This window comes from Marmota marmota, unplaced genomic scaffold, assembly GCF_001458135.2.
Source record: "Marmota marmota marmota unplaced genomic scaffold, marMar, whole genome shotgun sequence".
NCBI classification, from domain to species: Eukaryota; Metazoa; Chordata; class Mammalia; order Rodentia; family Sciuridae; genus Marmota; species Marmota marmota.
Genome location: NW_026000221.1, coordinates 5,189,389 through 5,207,658, shown reverse-complemented (window position 1 = coordinate 5,207,658; position 18,270 = coordinate 5,189,389). Strand labels below are relative to the sequence as shown.

The following is an 18,270-nucleotide window of genomic DNA, read 5'->3' as shown; positions in this document are numbered from 1 at the left end:
GATCCCCGCCGCTCCGTCGCTGCAGCAAGCTGCGAGCGCGCCACGGCACCGAGCCTCCTGCAGCAATGGCTCGTCGGGACTGTGCCTTTTAGGACTGTCTGCATCCTTCCTGGGCTTTCCGAACAGTGTCCTGAGTGAAAATGGCTGTCTAGACTAAGATGTGCCAAAAGGGATCAAGCAGTGGATACCCAGCCTGTTAAGCCCCACTCCTAAGCTCTGAGACCTGGAGGAGGAAGAGCCCGGCTCTGAAAAGTGCAGTCATGAATTCTGGAGTTGCCATGAAATATGGGAACGACTCCTCAGCCGAGCTGAGTGAGGTAAGGAACAGCTGAGGTCGGGAGCTCGGGTTTCTGGTGCGTTTGCTTTTCGACACCGTCCCCCTGATCATCTCCCCCAGCCCTATATCCCACCCAACCCGCTTGTGTTCGCAGTCTGGAGGCAGCGCAATTGAAGATTAATTGATTTTCTGGATCTTGTTTTAACTTGTAGTGCTACTCAGGAAATGACCTGAACTGGCTTGATGGTTCAGTCAGCTTAAAAGAGAAACAAGCTCCAACCAAACCGCTCAGCGCTTTACTCTCCTTTAAAATCTGGATCCCCTGTCCCTGCACACTCGCTTCCCCCTATTTATATTCAAAATTCCGTTTCGTATTCGGAAAATACAAGGCGATCCCAGCTGAGTTTAAAGCCGGTGGTAACCGATTTGGTGGGGGTAGGATTGGGGAACTGGGAAGCACTGGATTATTCACTCTCCCACTTGGCTTCCACGAGTGGTGGAAGGTTCTGGCAAGGTGGTCTCTCCCTGGGCGGAGATGAATGGTCTGCACGGGGATGGGGGTGGGGTGGGGGAGGAAGCACATCAAAGCCGCTTAGAACTTTTATTTCCTGCCCAAGTCTGGACTCCTGCGTCTTTGAGGCAAGCGCATTTGCAATTCCTGGGCTCTCACTGTAATGTATCTACTAGAGTGTTTAGGATGTCTTTGCAAATATGTGAATAGTAAGATGCTCAAAGCCACCTTTTTTTGATGACTTCAAGGATGCCTGGGCAATATCCCCCCAAAGCTTTGAATACCTGAAAAGTGGTGATGGGAATTCTACAGAACTGGGTGTTCGAGAGAGGAGGTCTGTGTGGTGTGTTGGGGTCTAGAGCAGAAGGGCGGTGGGCTTCCCCCTTAGCCATCACTAAGCCATTTATGAGGGCCAAAGTAGCATAGGTCTTCTAAGCTCCCTGAGTCCTGCTAAAGAGAGAAAAGGGGAAGAAAAGAAAACCAATGTACAAACAGCCAGAAGGCAGACAGCAGTGATGTCAGATTACCAACTATGAAAAGAATGGATCTCTCTACTGGCGATCAGGAAGAGACTAGGAGAAGAAGGGTGGGGGAAGCCCCAGTCTGTTTCTGGTGTCTTGTGGTGAATGTCAACCCTCATGCTCCTGTGCTGTTCTGCCCAGGGTTGGAAGAGCATGTTGAGGGACTTGCTGAATGTGGTAGAGGCACTTCCTAATCCCTGTTCCCCTCCTCCAAGCCTGTGATGTAAAAGACTGGAGAAATATTGAGACCAAGGATGTAGTTTAGAAATGGGAGCCCATAGGAGACCCGTGAAACTAAATAATTTTTGCCCATTTCATAATGAGGGAAAGGTCACAAATTTGAACTGAAACCCAGAGTCCTGCTCCATAACTAACACTGTTTAAGGAAAAGCCTTTGGTCCATCTTCTGAGGTCATTTTAAAACCGAAAGCTGCTGCACCCATCTCTTGCAGAGAGAGGGTCTTTGACAGTCCCTTCACATCGATTCTCTCTGTACAGCAGCTTTAACTCGCTGTCATCTGAAGTGTACTGTGTGTACCCTTGGTTTAAAAGTGCATCATGGGGGTTGGGGATGTAGCTCAGTGGTGGAGTTCTTGCCTAGCATTTAAGAGGCCCTGGGCTAAATCCCCAGCATTGCAAGAAAAAAAAAAAAAAAAGTGAATCATAGATTTAGGATGAGCAAGGGTGGCTAGCATGCTGAGTGGAGAAAGAGAAGTTGTGACTTTACTTGGGTAGTATTGGGACCATCTGTGAGTGCATTCAGTGAGCCTGGAGGGTCTTTGCAAGGGAAATCACCATTCTTTGCCAGTTGTATTTCCTATAAAACTGTGGCCAAATGAAGGGGTTGAAGGTGATTTGTGGCCCTTGCACTGGCTGGAAAAATTATATTTAAGCATTGTAGACACAGTCTTGTCCCTAAGGAAATAAACAAGTTTACTAAATTTTCTTTCCTTGTCCTCAGTGTTTGCTCATTCATTTTTTGCTTTCTTTTGAGCCAGTTCTGGTTTCCATGATTCAGGTACCCCTCTGTCCCCCCCATTCTTGGTTTTCCTGCTGGTTGAATAATTGCAATTGTCTCGAAGGGTACATATTTTAAACTAGGATATCAGTAAAGAGAATTTGTAAGGTGAACAAGTGTGTATGGTTCATACCTTGGACCCTAAATCTCCATTCAATTTATTGGGCAGTAGCCTTAACATGTTTTGTTTCTATGATATCCAGAGATCAGAATCCCTAGATGTAAATACAAATTATTTCTATTTCTCACATTAGGCCTCTGGTGAAGTTTCTTGTTTTCACTGTGATTTTTTTAAACACTGGTTTCCCTTTAATGTCTCATGAGATAAATTTGCCAGCGCGCGTGTTTGCGCTCTCTCTCTCTCTCTCTCTCTCTCTCTCTCTCATTCTCCCCATTCTCCTCATTCTCTTTTGATGCTTAACTCCTTTTCCTCACCTGGAAGCAAAGCTAATAAAAACCCTCTGAGAGCCTCTTTAGTGCCATATCTCCTATTGCTCAGGAGCCTTGAGGTTGTCTGGGGGTCACCTGTGGGGTCAGATGTCTGATTGTCACTGGGCATTTCAGAAGAACTCTGAAAGGACCCACCATTGTCCTGAGTGTCATAAACAAGAGGCCTCTGGTTGGTGTTGACTTGTGAACCACAGGAATCTCTTTGACAGTAATGTTGACACTGACTTGGTAACATCCTGAACAAGAGGGAGTGACTTTAATCAATTTCTAGTTGTAACCTGCTGACCTTTCTTTAGTAAAAGCAGTACAAGCTTTGGTCTGCAATGGAGGTGTTAGTCCCCTGTGCTCCAGGAAGGCTTGGATACAACCAAGCAGGAAGGGTGTGGGTGGTGGGGGATACCAGGTTGGGAGACCTAGAGCTGGGTGTTGGGTATGAGGTGTTTTGCAAGTGTGAGACCTTAAAATGGAAAAACAGGAAATTCATGAATGTGTTCCTTTTGTGTCTTTAGTTTGAAATATAGCCATTTCAGATTCTGTGAGTTGATTATGGGAGAGTAAAATTGCCTCTATTTATGAGCATTCATACACATTTTTATTTTTTGCTCACAAATGCTTATATCAAGACTGAACTCTTTGACAAAAGCAACATGAACAACAGAAGGAAAATTTGAGAAGCATGAATTGGATATTTGTTCTGTTTCTTCCTATTAGCTGCCCCTATCAAAGATAGCAGGGATTTTTTTTTTTAATGGGAGGTTAAGGAAGGACTTTAACATTAGCCAAATTAAAAGTACTTAGAAAATTAAATGTTTGACTTCCAGCCTCCCTCCACCCACAATCAAGAAACTGAATGGCTACACTTGTAGTAGCATTGAATTCAATTCTCCCAAAGCTTGTCAACGGAACGCTTGGGAATGATACTTCTCATAGGCATGTGTTTTAGGTTGTCAGTTAAATCCTGTATATCTCAGTATATCTTGTGAGGCTAGTGTGCAATTTAACCTAAACATTTCACTATCATAGTCCCATCTCTGGGCTCTTATACCAATTCAGGCTTTGGAAAGAAGGTGTCTTGAGAAGCAGCCATATTGGGTGATACTTAAATTCAACACCATCCCTGTGGAATAGCTCTGTCTATTCCACCTGCTTGTCTGGTGACATCAACCTATTTATGCAGGAAAATAAAAACATATCTTTTGAAGTTTTTCTTTTCCTGGCAACCATTCTGGAGATGAAGAAATATTTTTTTACTCAAAGAATTTGTCTGAAACAATCAACTTAGATTCTTTACCTTTTAAACGTTATTTAAATGATGAGCAAGATTAAAAAAATTCCTCCATCATTATTTACTTTGGTTGCCCCTGGAAATCATAGTTCTCATCTTGTCTCTTTATCTGTTTATGCAAAACCTCTTTCATCAGATCGATCATTCCACTGCTGACTAGAGGCGGCTCTCCATGCCTTCTTGTCTATCTGTTGAAAAACACCTGAAACCCTGCCTCTGCATTCATGCTCTAATTAAGAAATAGACTTGTGTAAAAGAAAGCTTTCTCTCTATTTGTATTATCTCATGTGACCATCTCTAAATGGCCATCTCACAGATGTACTTACTCTTCATCACAAATTAATTATATTAGAGTAGGAAGAGGCCTGCAAGATCACCAGTATTCCCACACTCCTTTTTATTTCTTCATACTGCTCTGTCTTTAGAGTCACATGGCTTGGTAATAAGTTATTTAATGTATGTCTGTCTTAGCTGCAGACTATAAGCACCAGAAGAGCAGTGTCAAGACCTGATGATGAGTCTAGAATACAGTAGGTGTTCTACAGATGTTCAAATGAATGATCACCTTGCTGCTGCTTTCCTCCTTGAGGAAATGATATTAAATGCTTGGTTTGGGTTCCCCCCACCTTTTTGTTTGTTTGTTCGTTTGCTTTTCTGTGGTTGTGTAGCAAACTCATAATTTAGGAACTAATCAATCTACTTGTTCATTGTTTTGCAATTTGGACAGAGCTCAGTGACTATAGCAAGAGGATCCAGTTCCAAAATGGCTTAAGTACATGGCTGGGTTTACTATGAACTGGGAGATCCACTCATTTCTCTTCTCTGTGGGCCTCCTCATGTAGCTGCTCAGGTTTCCTCTTAATATGGCAGCGGGGTTCCTAGGAGGAAGTATAAGCTGCCAGGATTCTTAAAATGTAAGACTAGGCTGGGCATGTGGCTCAGTGGTAGAGAGCTTGTCTAACCGGTGTGAAGCCCTCGTTTTGATCCCCAGCACAACAACAACAAAAATGTAGAACTGAGACTGACTCGGGGTAATTTATGTATGTATTCTACTGGTCAAACCAGCTATATGTATAGTCTATGTTCAAAGAAGTAAGGAAATAGATCCCACCCCTTCAAGGGCGGGTGTGAAAAAGAATTTGCAGCCATTTGTAATCCATTTTAGAGGCTCCAGAATGACTGAGCTTTTTCTGAAACACTGGTCTCTTAATTCCCTATGCCTGGCAATAGTTTCTGTTGTTTTATTTTATATTTTAGCTGTTTATTCAGTGGCTTGCAGTAGCTAACATTTTCTAAGCTCTTCCCAGATACTGACATGCTTAATTGTCAAAACCCCTGTGATACACCTTTCGTCATACTCATGTTACAGGTATGGAAAATGAGGCATAAACAAGTGAGAAAACTCACGGCCACTAAAACTGTGAAAGCCAGGATTCATGTCCAGGTGGGCTTTTCCTAGAGCACTGTCATTTAACTGTTTCCTTTCATGAGTTTCTGTTGCTGACTTTGAACTTTTGATCACATGTTCTCAGGAGGGAGTGAGTATTCTATTTAAAAATCCTGCCTAACTTGATCCATATTGTAACCCCTATGCAATGCCTAGAGAAGTGTTTTTTATAAAAATGAAATGGATATGATTAGAGTAAAGGGACATAGTCCCTGCCATTCCCTCCAAGGGGCTGGAAAACACTACATGTTGAGTTTCCGGAGCCTAAAAGCAGAATTGGCCACAAGAAACAGCATGATCCTCACCCAGCTGCCGAGGGCCTTCTGTTTCCTTTTATTGCAGAGGAGATAGGGTGCTAACCCTTGTCCTGTCATACAGTCAGGCACTTGCGGGATTAGTGCTGCGATATTTGAGGTGCTGGAACAAAGAGAATAAAACTTTGTCAAAAGAATTAGCGCTGTCTCACCCTGCAGCAGGACTCTTGGGTGCTACTATAGTAGGCAGCATCACTACTGGGCCTCAGAGCGCTGATGCCAGTGAGCAAGGCCAGGGAGCCCAATGAAGTTGGCAGCCAGGGCTGTATGGCAAGAGTGTGGCTGGCAGCCAGGTCCTAAGGAAGCACATGCTGCACATCAGTGAGGCCATGAGTCAAACCCAGAGGCAAGAAGAAGTAGACCAAGCCATAGAGATGGTCTGCAGAGCTCAAACCAGGTGAAGTCGAGACAAGAAGAAGGAGGAGGAAATATGAGAAAAGGAAGTTAATCAAAGACCAGGTGGTAGTTCTTCAGGAACTGAGATGGCCACAGCCATGGAGGCACAGAGAGAACCTAGATTGTGAGGATGTGCTTTGTCCATTTGGGAAAATTTGATTCCCAAGACTTGTCATCTTAAGGACCTGCCTTCTGCTACCAGGTCTGAGGTACCAGAACACAGAGCGAGTCGGCACACTTACCTAGACCTGCTTAAAGGTGACTTATCCCAGACCAGTCAGGAGGAAGGTTTCCCAGGTAAGACTGCTGTTGGAAGACTGAATCTGCATTTGTAACGAAATTAAGAAGTTGATGAACAAAAATTTCAATTTTTTTTGATCCCAGGAATAAAATTGCATAAAATCAAGTTACATATTAAGTAATTGCTAGATTTGGGGAGAGGGGTTTGTGTTGGCAAGATTACAGAATCAGGTGAGCCAGAGAGAAACAGAGACAGAGACAGACTGATTCAGAAGATTGATAGATATTATTCAGGACATGGATTATAAATTAGAGGCATTTATTTTCTTGAAACCTCCCCTGGTTCACACCAACCTAAATTCCTAGCAGGGGTATCATTCACTCTAGGCAAAAAAACAAGTAACCTGGATTACACAGATAAACAGAAGTTAAATTAATAGGGTAAATATTTACTGGAACCACAGAGCTTCTCTGTTTTACTACTGAATGTCCTTTTTCTCTTGCTGACCAGAAACAGCTAAAATTAGTGCACAGGGGAAAAGAGGGCACCTTTTGGAAGGTTTGCATTATCATAAGAGTTACTGAGCTCCTAAAGTACTTTATATATGCAAATCTTAAAAGATATTCCTTAAATTCAGCAAAGATGTTAAGCCTGAAGAAAGTCCTGTAGAAAAACCCCAAACTAGTAGCTATTGATTCTACTTGCCACATAAAAAGCTATAGGTTGGTTTATTAACTTTGTAAATAAGCCATAAAGCCTGTTGGGCTGGGGAGTTTGTATGGTTGGTGAAAGGCACCTGGTGCTTTTGTTGGGGGATGTGTTTGAGGCAGGTCCCCTGCCATGAGATTTGATTAGCGTTTGGAATGCATGATGGGACGTGTAGGGCTAGATATGGAAATGCATCTTAAATCAAGGAAAGGTTCTAGTGTTTGATTACTCGAGAATAGAAGGTAACACGAAACCCCAGTGTATGTGCACATGTCAGTTAACTCCAACAGGATTTGTGAGAAATACTTAAAGCAGTTGTCAAGGGAAGAATGCCAGTGTGGAGAAAGATTGCCTTGCAGTGAGAAAGGCAATGAAGTTCTCTGAATGGTTGCCTGGTAAGAGAGGGAGTAATCGCTTGTCCCTCTTTTCCTGTGGTTGTATGAACTTGTCTATAGAATACAGGGCACACTTTGACTGCTCCTGGGTCCCTGCCCTGACTCCTCCTAGCTTCTCCAGGTTAATCGTTTCTTTCCTCACTTGTATTCAGAACACTCTCTTTCATGATCCAGGCGTGTTGTCTGCCTCCTTAGGGAAACCCTGAAATCTTTGAAGGAATGTGTAGAGTACAACGAAGCACTGTATTGCCAGCATCTAAGTCAATCTGTGATGGAATAGGGCATCAACAGACTTCAAAGTTGCCTCTTTGGACCAAATCCCAGTTGTTTACTGTGACAGATGTGTTGGATAGATAACTTTTCTATTTTAGTTAAGGTACACATCTGATGAAATCGGGTTTGGTCATTATGACTGTAACTTATTAGCTCTTCCCCATTTACTTATTTATTCAACAAATATCATGTGTGCCTTCTAGATACCAGATGCTATCTTAGGTCTGGGGATACAGCAACAAACAAAATTGATGTAGTCTCTCTTCTAATGTACTCTACATTCTAGTGGGAGCCAGGCAACACACACAGACAGATGTGTATCCTGCGGTAATATGTGCTATAGAGAAAAAAAATATGCAGGGATTGAAGGACTGAGGGTCGCTATTAAGTGGTCAGGGAAGACCTCAGTCTGTGACTGAGAATGGGACGAAGTGAGGGATAAAGGTGTGATTGTGGGGGGCAATCAGAACATGCCTGTTGTGTTTAAAGAGTGGCAGGGAGGTGGTGGAAGAGCAGACCTAGAAAATACTTCTGGCTGGATTACCTGCAGCTTTGTAAGCCACGAGAAAGAATCTGGACCTCTCTGGAGAGTTTTGAACATAGACCTGAATTTATTTTTTATTCTTTCTATAATTTTTTTTTCCCTTACACTGTGGGTCAGGCTAGACTCAGAGATTCAGGAAACACACATATATACCAGAGAGAGAAAAAGAAAGAAAAGTTCAGGAAGGTCATTTCCAAAAGCCAATTAAGTTACTTTCAGAAGATGGTCAAGTGATGAGTTGTCAGATGCTTCCTCTTTTGCTTGCTCACGCCTTGAAAGCCTGCGCATATTTCCAAATTTTCAAACTGTGTCATTTTCTATAATCAGAAATAATTGTTTAGGCCATAAAAATAAACCATAATTATTTCAGGGTATTCAAGTTCATTTTTCCCTTAAAAGGAATGATTTAAAGAACTGAGAGGCACAGACAGTGGCCAAGAAAGATCTGAAGGCTGTCTTTCCTTGATTGATGATTCAGTACTGATGGATGCTGATGATGTGAATGTAAGTGGCTTCTGAATTAGGAAAACTGGACTCTGCTTTCACCATCACTTGGATCAGTTTCCTCCAACTACTAAGAATCACTGCTTTTTTTAAAAAAATGAAATTTAGTACCAGCTTATTGATTTATAACAAATATAGCTCTAAGGAGACTGGAATACTGGTACTTTTTTCCTATTAAAAAGCAACTTGATGATCAGAGCATGATCAGAAAGTCACCCGTAAGCATGGAATCAGACAAGATGCTTCTTTTGGATGATACCTCTATGCTTATCTTTGACTGGACCTTTAACTTGTCTAAACCTTTTGCATGAGGCCTGAAGAAGGCTAACTCATGGCAGAAGGGGAAAATGTAGAAACCAGATTGATTTATGTTTTAATTCCAATGGCTTTTTTCCCTTTCTGCCTCAACTTCCTTTGTTCCTATGTCACAGGATATTTACATGATAGTATGTGTTTTGTAATATTATTTAATTATTTTAAGAGGAGACATTCTATTTTTTTCAGTTAATCTTGTCCACATATGGCATTATTTTTTTTAGCTCCTACTATTAAAATATTAGAAGAATTTATTTTTAGCTCTGTGGTGTTTTGGTGCATTATCATTATCTGCTCTCAGTGGGTTTTTACTGGCAAAGATTGTTTGTTGGGGCTTAGCAGGTCTGCAAATCCGAAAGAGCAGTTGCATTCTATTTTTGGGAATAATGAGATGGGTGACTGTTTGGCTGGTCTGTCAGCTGCTGTGTATTGACAGTATATGACTTGGTCAAGCTTCTCATGCTCTTTAAAAAAATACATAACAAAATTTAATGTTTTATGAATTTTTTGCATGTGTATGATGCTGGGGATTGAACCCAGAGCCTCGCATATGCTAGGCAAGTGCTCTACTACGGAGCCCAGCCTAGCCCAGCCATTTTAACCATGGTAGTATACACATTCACCTGTGGTACAGTTATCACTATGATCCATCTCCAGAACTTTCTCATTTCTCCAACTGAAACTCTACCCACTAAATAATAACTCCCCTCCACCTGTTCTGACCATCAGCATTTGTAATTTCTGTCTCTATGAATTTGCCTATTCTAGACACTTCATAAAGTAGAATCACAGTATTTATTCTTTTGTGACTGGATTATTTCACTTAACATAAATGTCTTCCAGATTCATCCATGTCATAGCATGTCAGAATTACCTTCCTTTTTAAAGCTTAATAATATTCCATTGTATGTGTATATCACATTTTATATATCACATTTATCCATTGATGGACATTTGGGTTGTTTTCAACTTTTGAATAATGCTACAATGGACATGATGTACAAATACCTGTCAGAGTCTCTGTGTTTACATATATATATATATATATGTATATATATATATATATATATGTATATATATATACACACACACACACACACACATATACACACACATACACACACACACACATATATATATCCAGAAATGGAATTGCTGGATCATGTGGTAATTCTATGTTTAATTTTTTAGCAAATTGCCACATTGCTTTCTGTAATGGCTGCACAATTTACCCATAATATGTAGGGTTTCTTGTTTCTTTACACCTTTGCCAACACTTTTTCCTTTCTCATTTTGTTTTTGCGGTACTGGCAATTGAACTCGGGGCTGAGGGCACGCTAGGTGAGTGCTCTCCACTGTGCCAAATCCTCAGCCCTCATTTTTTTTTTTGGAGACAGGATCTTGCTTTGTTGCCCAGGCTGGTCTCAAACGTTTGTAATGAGGTGACCCTCCTGTCTTAGCTTCCTAAATCCTGGGAGTATAAGTGCATACTATCCAGCTTGACTTTTCTAGCCCTTCTAATGATGTTGATCTTTACATGTGTTTATTAATAGGCCATATTTGTATTTTTGGAGAAATGACTATTCAAGTCCTTTGCTCATTTTTAATTGAGGTTTTTTTTTTTGTTTGCTTGTTTCCATTTATAGGAGTTCTTTTTGTATTCTGGATATCAGCCCTTTGCCCCTTATCCCTCTTCTCTTTTGTGCATGTCTGATTTTCCGTGTTGGGTTTTGCGTAGCACTCACTCTTTAGTATTTCCAGATGAAGGGGCTATAAAATGAGGCCTGAGAATGAACTGCTTCTCCATGGAAAACAAATGTTCTGTGCTGGAGCCCAGGAGGCTCCTCCCAGCTCCGCAGGAATAAGTAACTTTCTGAAGCAGGTGGGGCCAGACTTTGACAGGCCAACACCGGGTAGGGTAGCTCAACTTGTGGAAAGAGTACTGGATATGCAGCAACCTTAGGTAAGCACAGAGTTAAGAATTAGGCCCATGACCTATAAAGAGGTATGTTTTCCCACCCCACACAGTGATTTCACAGTCTTTAAAGAGGAATTCTAGAAGAGAGCTTTAGCAAGTGGGGCCTGTGGAGAGTAGCCAGGAAGTCTGAGGCTGGCCTGTTAGATTAGATAACTGTTACTTCATTTCTTGGTGCTATGAATCTAATCCTGGTTAAACTAAAATCTAATTTACTTTCATGCTTGATTGGGAGCACTTCTGATTGAGCATCACACAGGAGTACTGTGGGAATGCAGTGGCCCAGAGGCAGCTGGCTATGTCCAGGCTGATGATTCACGGGACATCGAGAGTGAGGAGGGGGACATTGGTGAGTCAGACCCCAGCACTGGAGGATTTTCCATTTCCTACATAGAATGGGTATTTAAACTCAGACTTGGGATACTCTTTTTTTTGGTATGCCCTACTGTCAGCAAGAGACCGAAAACAGTATGCCTTCCAGTGGGATTGATAGAGCGACTTCTGAGACGGCTTCTCTCTCATTTGGGGTTTCTGAGCTGCTTATGAAATGCTGTCTGGACACACATGTAATTACTGCGCGGAAGAAAGTGTCTGATGCTGATAAAGCCGCCTACAAACCCTTTAATTCTCCGAGTGTCAAAGATGGGGCGTCTTTAGCATTAAAATGTCCCCAGTTAGCCCCGATGACATATTGGGGTCAGGATAATATGTTGAACAACTAGGATAAACCTCTCTTTTTTTGGCTACCCTAACTTACATCTCTAATGAGTCAGGTTACTTCAGTTTCTTTCTTTGAAAACTATGTGTTTGTCAAGTTGTAGGATCTGAAATCATAGCTCTGGCACTTCCTAGCTAGGCAATCTGGGGAAAGTTACTTTTCTAGGCTGCACATTCCCTGTTATAAAATAGTGATAAGAGTATGTGCCCTTTGGGCTGGAGATGTGGCTCAAGCGGTAACGCGCTTGCCTGGCATGCGCGGGGCGCTGGGTTCGATCCTCAGCACCACATAAAATAAAGATGTTGTGTCCACCGAAAACTGAAAAATAAATATTAAAAAATATTCTCTCTCTCTTTCTCTCTCTCTCTCTCTCTCCCTCTCTCCCTCTCCCTTTCTCTCCCCCTCTCTCTCCTCCTCTCTCTCTTAAAAAAAAAAAAGAGTATGTGCCCCAGACAAATGGCAAAGACCAGTGACATAACCATGTACTACTTACCGCAATGCCTGGTGAATATATGGGTATTGTCAACTCTTGTTGCTGTGATAATAATGATAGTAATACTGTGTTTGTTGCAGTGCTTACTCTAGAGCAAAGATGCCAAGTGGAAAGGAAGCACTTGATAAACAGAAGCATTAGCAGTTGTAGCTGGGCATACTGAAATAATGTAAAAGAAGTTCTGTCATGAGAACAATATCCAGGAATCATGAGAGTGAAGGTTGCAGCTGTTTTTCTTCTTAACATTCACTCCAAAAGCTCATGACCTGGGAAAATGCTTATCCAAATATTGGCAAGTCTTAGAAAAGAAAGGTGGCTGTTTTCTTCTTTTGGATTCACAGAGCTAGAATGTTAATGAGCTAATAAGTGATAATACTAATTGCTTTTAAACTCTGAGTATGAAATTTGTTCCAATTTTGTCCCAGTTATAGTGTTTTTCTATTGAACCCAGGGCCCGGAAGCGGCCTCAAAGATGACCACCGTGACTCAGGGTCCGCATGGGAAGGCATTGCAAGCTGCCCACGTCTGGAATGAGGACATACTGCTGCAAAACAGACGGTCTTTATGCATTGCAAAACCATTTTGCTCATGTAGATAAAGTTTTATCAGCTATGCAAAGTCTTTGAATTCCCTTGCAAGTCTCAGTCTGTTAACTGGAAGAAGGGTGCAGCAGTATGGGTGGGAGCTTTGCTTTGGACTGGCAGTGATTGCAGGAGGAAGCACCTCAGGAGGATGAGAGGAGAGCCTTGGTAAGTGGGATTGAGATGACTTGGACTTTGCTTCACGGTAAGGAAGACTGTCTGTGTTTCTCTCTACAGCTAACTTTTTCATTTGAAAGAAGCTTTTTTTAATGTTTTTTTTTTGTTGTTGTTTGTTTGTTTTAATGCTTTTGGTATTTTATTGAGGCTTTGTCTAATGGTCAGAAAGTAGGAAGAGGTACTGCATGCCTGTGGGTGTTTTCAAATTGTTAAGCATATGGGTTGTTTGCTGAGGAGCTAATAGCTTGAGAGCAATGTGAAGGAAACTGATGCTGATACCAGTCTTGGAAATCAGGATTGGGTCCTTGCTCTCCCCCCACCCCAGAGAGAGGAGAAGGGGACCCAGGGCTGGTATCCGCGAGAGTGGGGATATCTTGCATTTTTATAGACCCCCACCCCCTCTTTATTTCGTGCCTACTTTGCCCTGTTCTCAACAGGAGTCCTGAACCTCGGTCTTAACCTCTTACTTATGAGGTGGAGTTTTGGAGCCTTTAGATTTTCATCTCTGTGAAGCTTCCTATGGTGATGTTTCCATTCCCATGACTTAAACTACCATCTCTGAGCTGTTGCCTCATAAGTTATCTCCAGCCCACATGGATTTGAATATCCAGCAGGTAAAAGGAGAAGCACAGGTCTTGTGTAATACAAAACCTTTATAAAAAGTCAGTATTCTTCCTCCTCCTTCCTTATCAGAGCAAAACTCATGCCTGTCCCTCCTCCTACAATGACCTGTGCCTTCACCTAATGACACCAGTTCATCTTTTAGACCAACAACACACATCCTTCTCTGGAAGGCCTTTTTCAACTCCCAGTTAATACCAAGTATGCCATGGGGCCTGGCCACACTCTTTGTGCCTCACGGCTTACCATGTAGCACTGGGTAATGCAGTCTGTTCTGCTTCTCCATCTTGGAAGCTTACTTGGATGTTCACAGGCAGGAGAAATACTTTCTCTTCCAAGCACATTCTTGCAGTGTGGTTGACCAGATACTTGATAGTTATGAATGATAGAAAGATGTAAAAATAAAATAAACAGAAGGTGTACTGCCCTTCTGTTTGCTTCTGAAGGCAAACACTGAGTCCACCCAGTAGGTCTGGGGTTGGAGAACTTCACTTCCAGCCCAATCTCATGGGAATATCAGTTTGGTATTAGGTGTCCCCCGCTCCCCCATCCCCGCAAGAGAAGAGATCAGAACAGAGGCTGATTGGAAACAGGTTCTAATTGTGGGATGGTGGGAGTAGCTCCAGGAGCTGGGATTGTTGCAGATTGTGTTAGAAATGATAAATGTGAAGGATGGCGATACAGATGGTCCCTGATGGTTCCACTTAAGATTTTTCAACTTTACAATGGTGTGAAAGCAATATGCAGTCAATAAAAACTGTACTTCAGATTTCAAATTGTGATATTTTCCTTCCTGAGCTAGCAAACAAGGGGTATGATCCTCTCTCTCCATGCTAGGAGTTGCAGCAAGCCACAGCTCCCAGCCAGCCATGGGATCAGGAGTGTAAACAGCTAATACTCTACAGGTTATTGTGCTACTAAACTGTGGTGTTCTGTAGAGTAGGTGTATTAAATGCATTTTCAACTTCTGGTGGGTTTATCAGAAAGCAACCTCCTAGTAAGTCAAGAGCATCTGTATTAATATTTTGTTGAAATACTTCAAGTGAAGCAGTGTGGTACAAAATTACTTTTGTGTCACCAGGCAAGTTTCCCTCCCTTTCTTCATTTTTAAAAGTTACTTTTAGAAACAAGTTGCCTTTCGTAGAACAAAACTATAATTGTTTAATGATGCACAATAACAGTTTTGATACTGAAAAGCTTACTGTTAGAAATTATTAAGTGCATATTGTCCATTGATACTCTGGTTAATCAAACATACAACTGTTAGAACTCATGAGAATAGTAATCTAATGCCTCTAGCCTAATGAAAGTTTCTTTACAAATTAGAAATGAATGTGTGGTATTTAAGGATGGGACTTTGTGTCTAGTCAAATCTCATGGGAATTATTATTCATAATAATAATCTTTATATAATGGTGTCCTACATGCAAAAAAAAATTCCGTTTTTCACAAGTGTAGGGAAGTCCTTGCAGTTAAATTTCAGTATTCATTTGCAAGTGACAAAAATATGTTAATTGCTTTTCTTGGGTGAATGATTCTGAATCCAGTAGGAATGATAGAGATTTAAATTCATTTCACTAATTTGACTTTTTATAAATGTCAGTGTTCATAGGTTACTGTGTAGAGCTAATAAGGTATTCCAATAAAGCCTGGGTTACAGATTGGATTTTATTCAATATATGACACTGCCATATCCCTCAGTGGCAGAATTAAGTTTTCCTCAAAGCAGTCAGCCCATTGTGCTTTGGTGAGCATCCTGAACCATTGATGCTTTTATGGGCTGGATGGGAAGATGGGTATAACTGATGCTGAAAAATGATGACAGGGATATGGTGTCTTGTAAATACTACCTTGCACAGTATTTGGAGTCAGGAAGTTAATGTGATCCATTTTGTAGGGAGTTTGGGGATTTGTAACTTAGAAAAGAAATTAACCTTTTCATTGCTTTTCTGACTATAAGAGTACAGCTAACAGTGAATGGGCTTTTCTAATTATGTGCCTATCTTTAATTCACTCAGAAAATTGAGGAAAGAATTTTTAAATTGCTTTTTAAAAATATTCTAGTATGTTAATAATTAGTAGGAAATGTCAGCTTAAGAAGAAAGGTTTTTTTTTTTTTTTTAATTGAATGGTGCTTAAAGGAGAACCCAGGGCTTCCTATATGCTAGAAGGATAGTAGGAAGGATAGTAGAATGAAACAGACATTATTATTACTGTGTGTATATATGTGACTGCATGACCAATATGATTCTGCAACCTGTATACTCAGAAAAATGAGAAATTATATCCCATCTGATTCAAATGTATGATATGCCAAAGTCATTGTACTGTCATGTGAAACCAATTAAAACAAATTTTAAAAAAATTGAATGGTGCTAAAAGTAGAACCCAGGGCTTCCTATATGCTAGACAAGCACTTTACCACTGAGCTCCACCACCAGTGCTATCCATCCCTGCCAGAAAAAAAAAAAAATGCGTTTGATTACAAATTCTTGACAGCATAAACCAGAATGTATACTGGCAAAAATGAAATTAGTTACAGTAATGGCACTTTAAATGCATTTTGGGGTCATTTCCCTGCTTAAAACCTTTGCTTTCAGGATACCCAATCCCTTAGCTCTTGTTGACCTCACCAGCTATATTTCTGGTTACTTCTCACCCTTATGTTCTAGACTTCAGCAAACTCAATTAGTGTCAGTACCTTCAAGGTACCCGGTTGTCTCTGGACCTCACAACTTTTGCTTTTCTACTGCTGCCATATCTACTTCCTGTTCATCCTTAGTTTAAATGTTAGTTCCCCTAGAAAACCTAGGTTTCCTGTCCTTTCCTCTCCTTAATCATGATACATGCCCATGGACTTGGTATTTCCTCCCAGAATGATTGTTAGTTACCAGTGGTCCTAGCACTTGCATAGTACCTAGCCCTCAGTGTTCATTTTTGAGAGGATGAACTTAGTTTAAACTTTCCTACTCCCAACAGACAGGTCCTGTGTAGAGGTGCTGCTGGCAGTGAGAGAATGAAAGCTTATACCGATTAGACTCTGTCTCAAAGTCCTGCATCTCATAGGTTTCAGGGCTTGTTTTCAGCTAGTCCAGAAGTACCTGCTGTGTGCACAATGCACACTGTCTTTTCAGACTCTGTAGTCATGACCTTGAGAACTGGCATCTGTAAGACCTGGGTTTTGGTGCATGGGTGGACAGGTTGTAGTAGGTTGATAGGCATTGGGGATAAAGTCCAGGTTTCTGGGAAGATTATGCTGATTGGAAAGATTAGAGAGCCCATAGTAAAATCCAGTCTGTGGGGAATGATGAGTCCAATTTGGACATGCGGAGATTGAGTGCTTGTTGGTCAGCTAAGTGGAAGTGCACTTGTTGGTTCATAAGACTGGTGAAGGTTAGGATTTGGGAAGCTTTCCTCTTCATGGCTGCACACTCACAATGACATTGTCCTATTCCAATCTCTTCATAGTAGATGCTTATAGTTCACATATCACATACATATCACATAAATAAAGAGGAGTGTAAAGTAACCACATGGCAGGTCAAAAGACTGTCATCTCTGCCTTCTAGCCTTTTATGTATGTATAGTAAACATGCATTTAGGGCTCAGAATCTGTCATTATAAACTGGAGCAGATTGTGTTTTTTTAAGTCATCATTACTTGTTTTTTTTTTTTTTTTAAAGAAAACTTTCATGCCACACAAACATTTCCACCTTTGACTTCTTAAAGAAATAGTAGGGTAAGAAGTAAGATCATATGCAGGTATGATCATAATAGTGATGTGTATCCAGGCAACATTTGAAAAATAAGAGTAAATAAAGAATCTTGTGATTTTACTATCTAGTGACATTTTGTTATTTAGTTATTTTTTTAGTTCTTTTATGTTCTTTATGTTCTTTTAGTTATTTTTTCTTTAAGGGGATCATACTATAGTGACAGTTTGGTATGTTCTTTTAGTTATTTTTTCTTTAAGGGGATCATACTATACTTTTATAGTCTGTGTTTTAAGTTTTTTCTTGAGATGTTATTTTTTAAAAAACTTTTTAACTAGGGCTGGAGTTGTAGCTCATTGGTAGGGGGCTTTCTTCGAACACGCGAGACCCTGGTTCAATTCCTAAAAATGAATAAAGATATTGTGTCTGTCTACAACTAAAATAAATAAATAAATAAATAAATAAATAAATAAACACATAATCTTAACTAATTGTTTAGCTTATAGATCATAATATATAATTAGCTATTGAATAAATGTTTTGTTTAAAAATCTTTATTCATGTAAATAATGACCCTACATAACTTGTTTTCTTATATACTAATCCTCCTTTATCTTCAGGGACTACATTCCAAGACCCCTGGTAAATGCCTGAAACTGTAGATAACACTGAACCCTGTATATGCTGATTTTGCCTACACAAACATCCTATAAGTATGCACAGTTAGAGATTAACCACAGTAACTATTAGTAAAATAGTACAATTATAGCAATGTATTGTAATAAAAGTTATT

The 18,270-nt window shown here is 40.7% G+C and overlaps 1 protein-coding gene across 4 annotated transcripts in view; it reads left to right on the top strand.

The window, feature by feature from the left end:
* Mcc (MCC regulator of WNT signaling pathway) overlaps positions 1–18,270 on the top strand; it is a 445,938-nt gene that overhangs the window by 185,739 nt on the left and 241,929 nt on the right. Inside the window, exon 1 of one of the 4 annotated variants that reach the window (XM_048791970.1) lies at positions 1–317. The exons of the other annotated variants lie outside the window; for them this stretch is intronic. Within the exon in view, the coding sequence (XP_048647927.1) occupies positions 261–317 (57 nt within the window). The 5' untranslated portion in view covers positions 1–260. The remainder of the gene's footprint in view (positions 318–18,270) is intronic. 4 annotated transcript variants of the gene reach the window in all.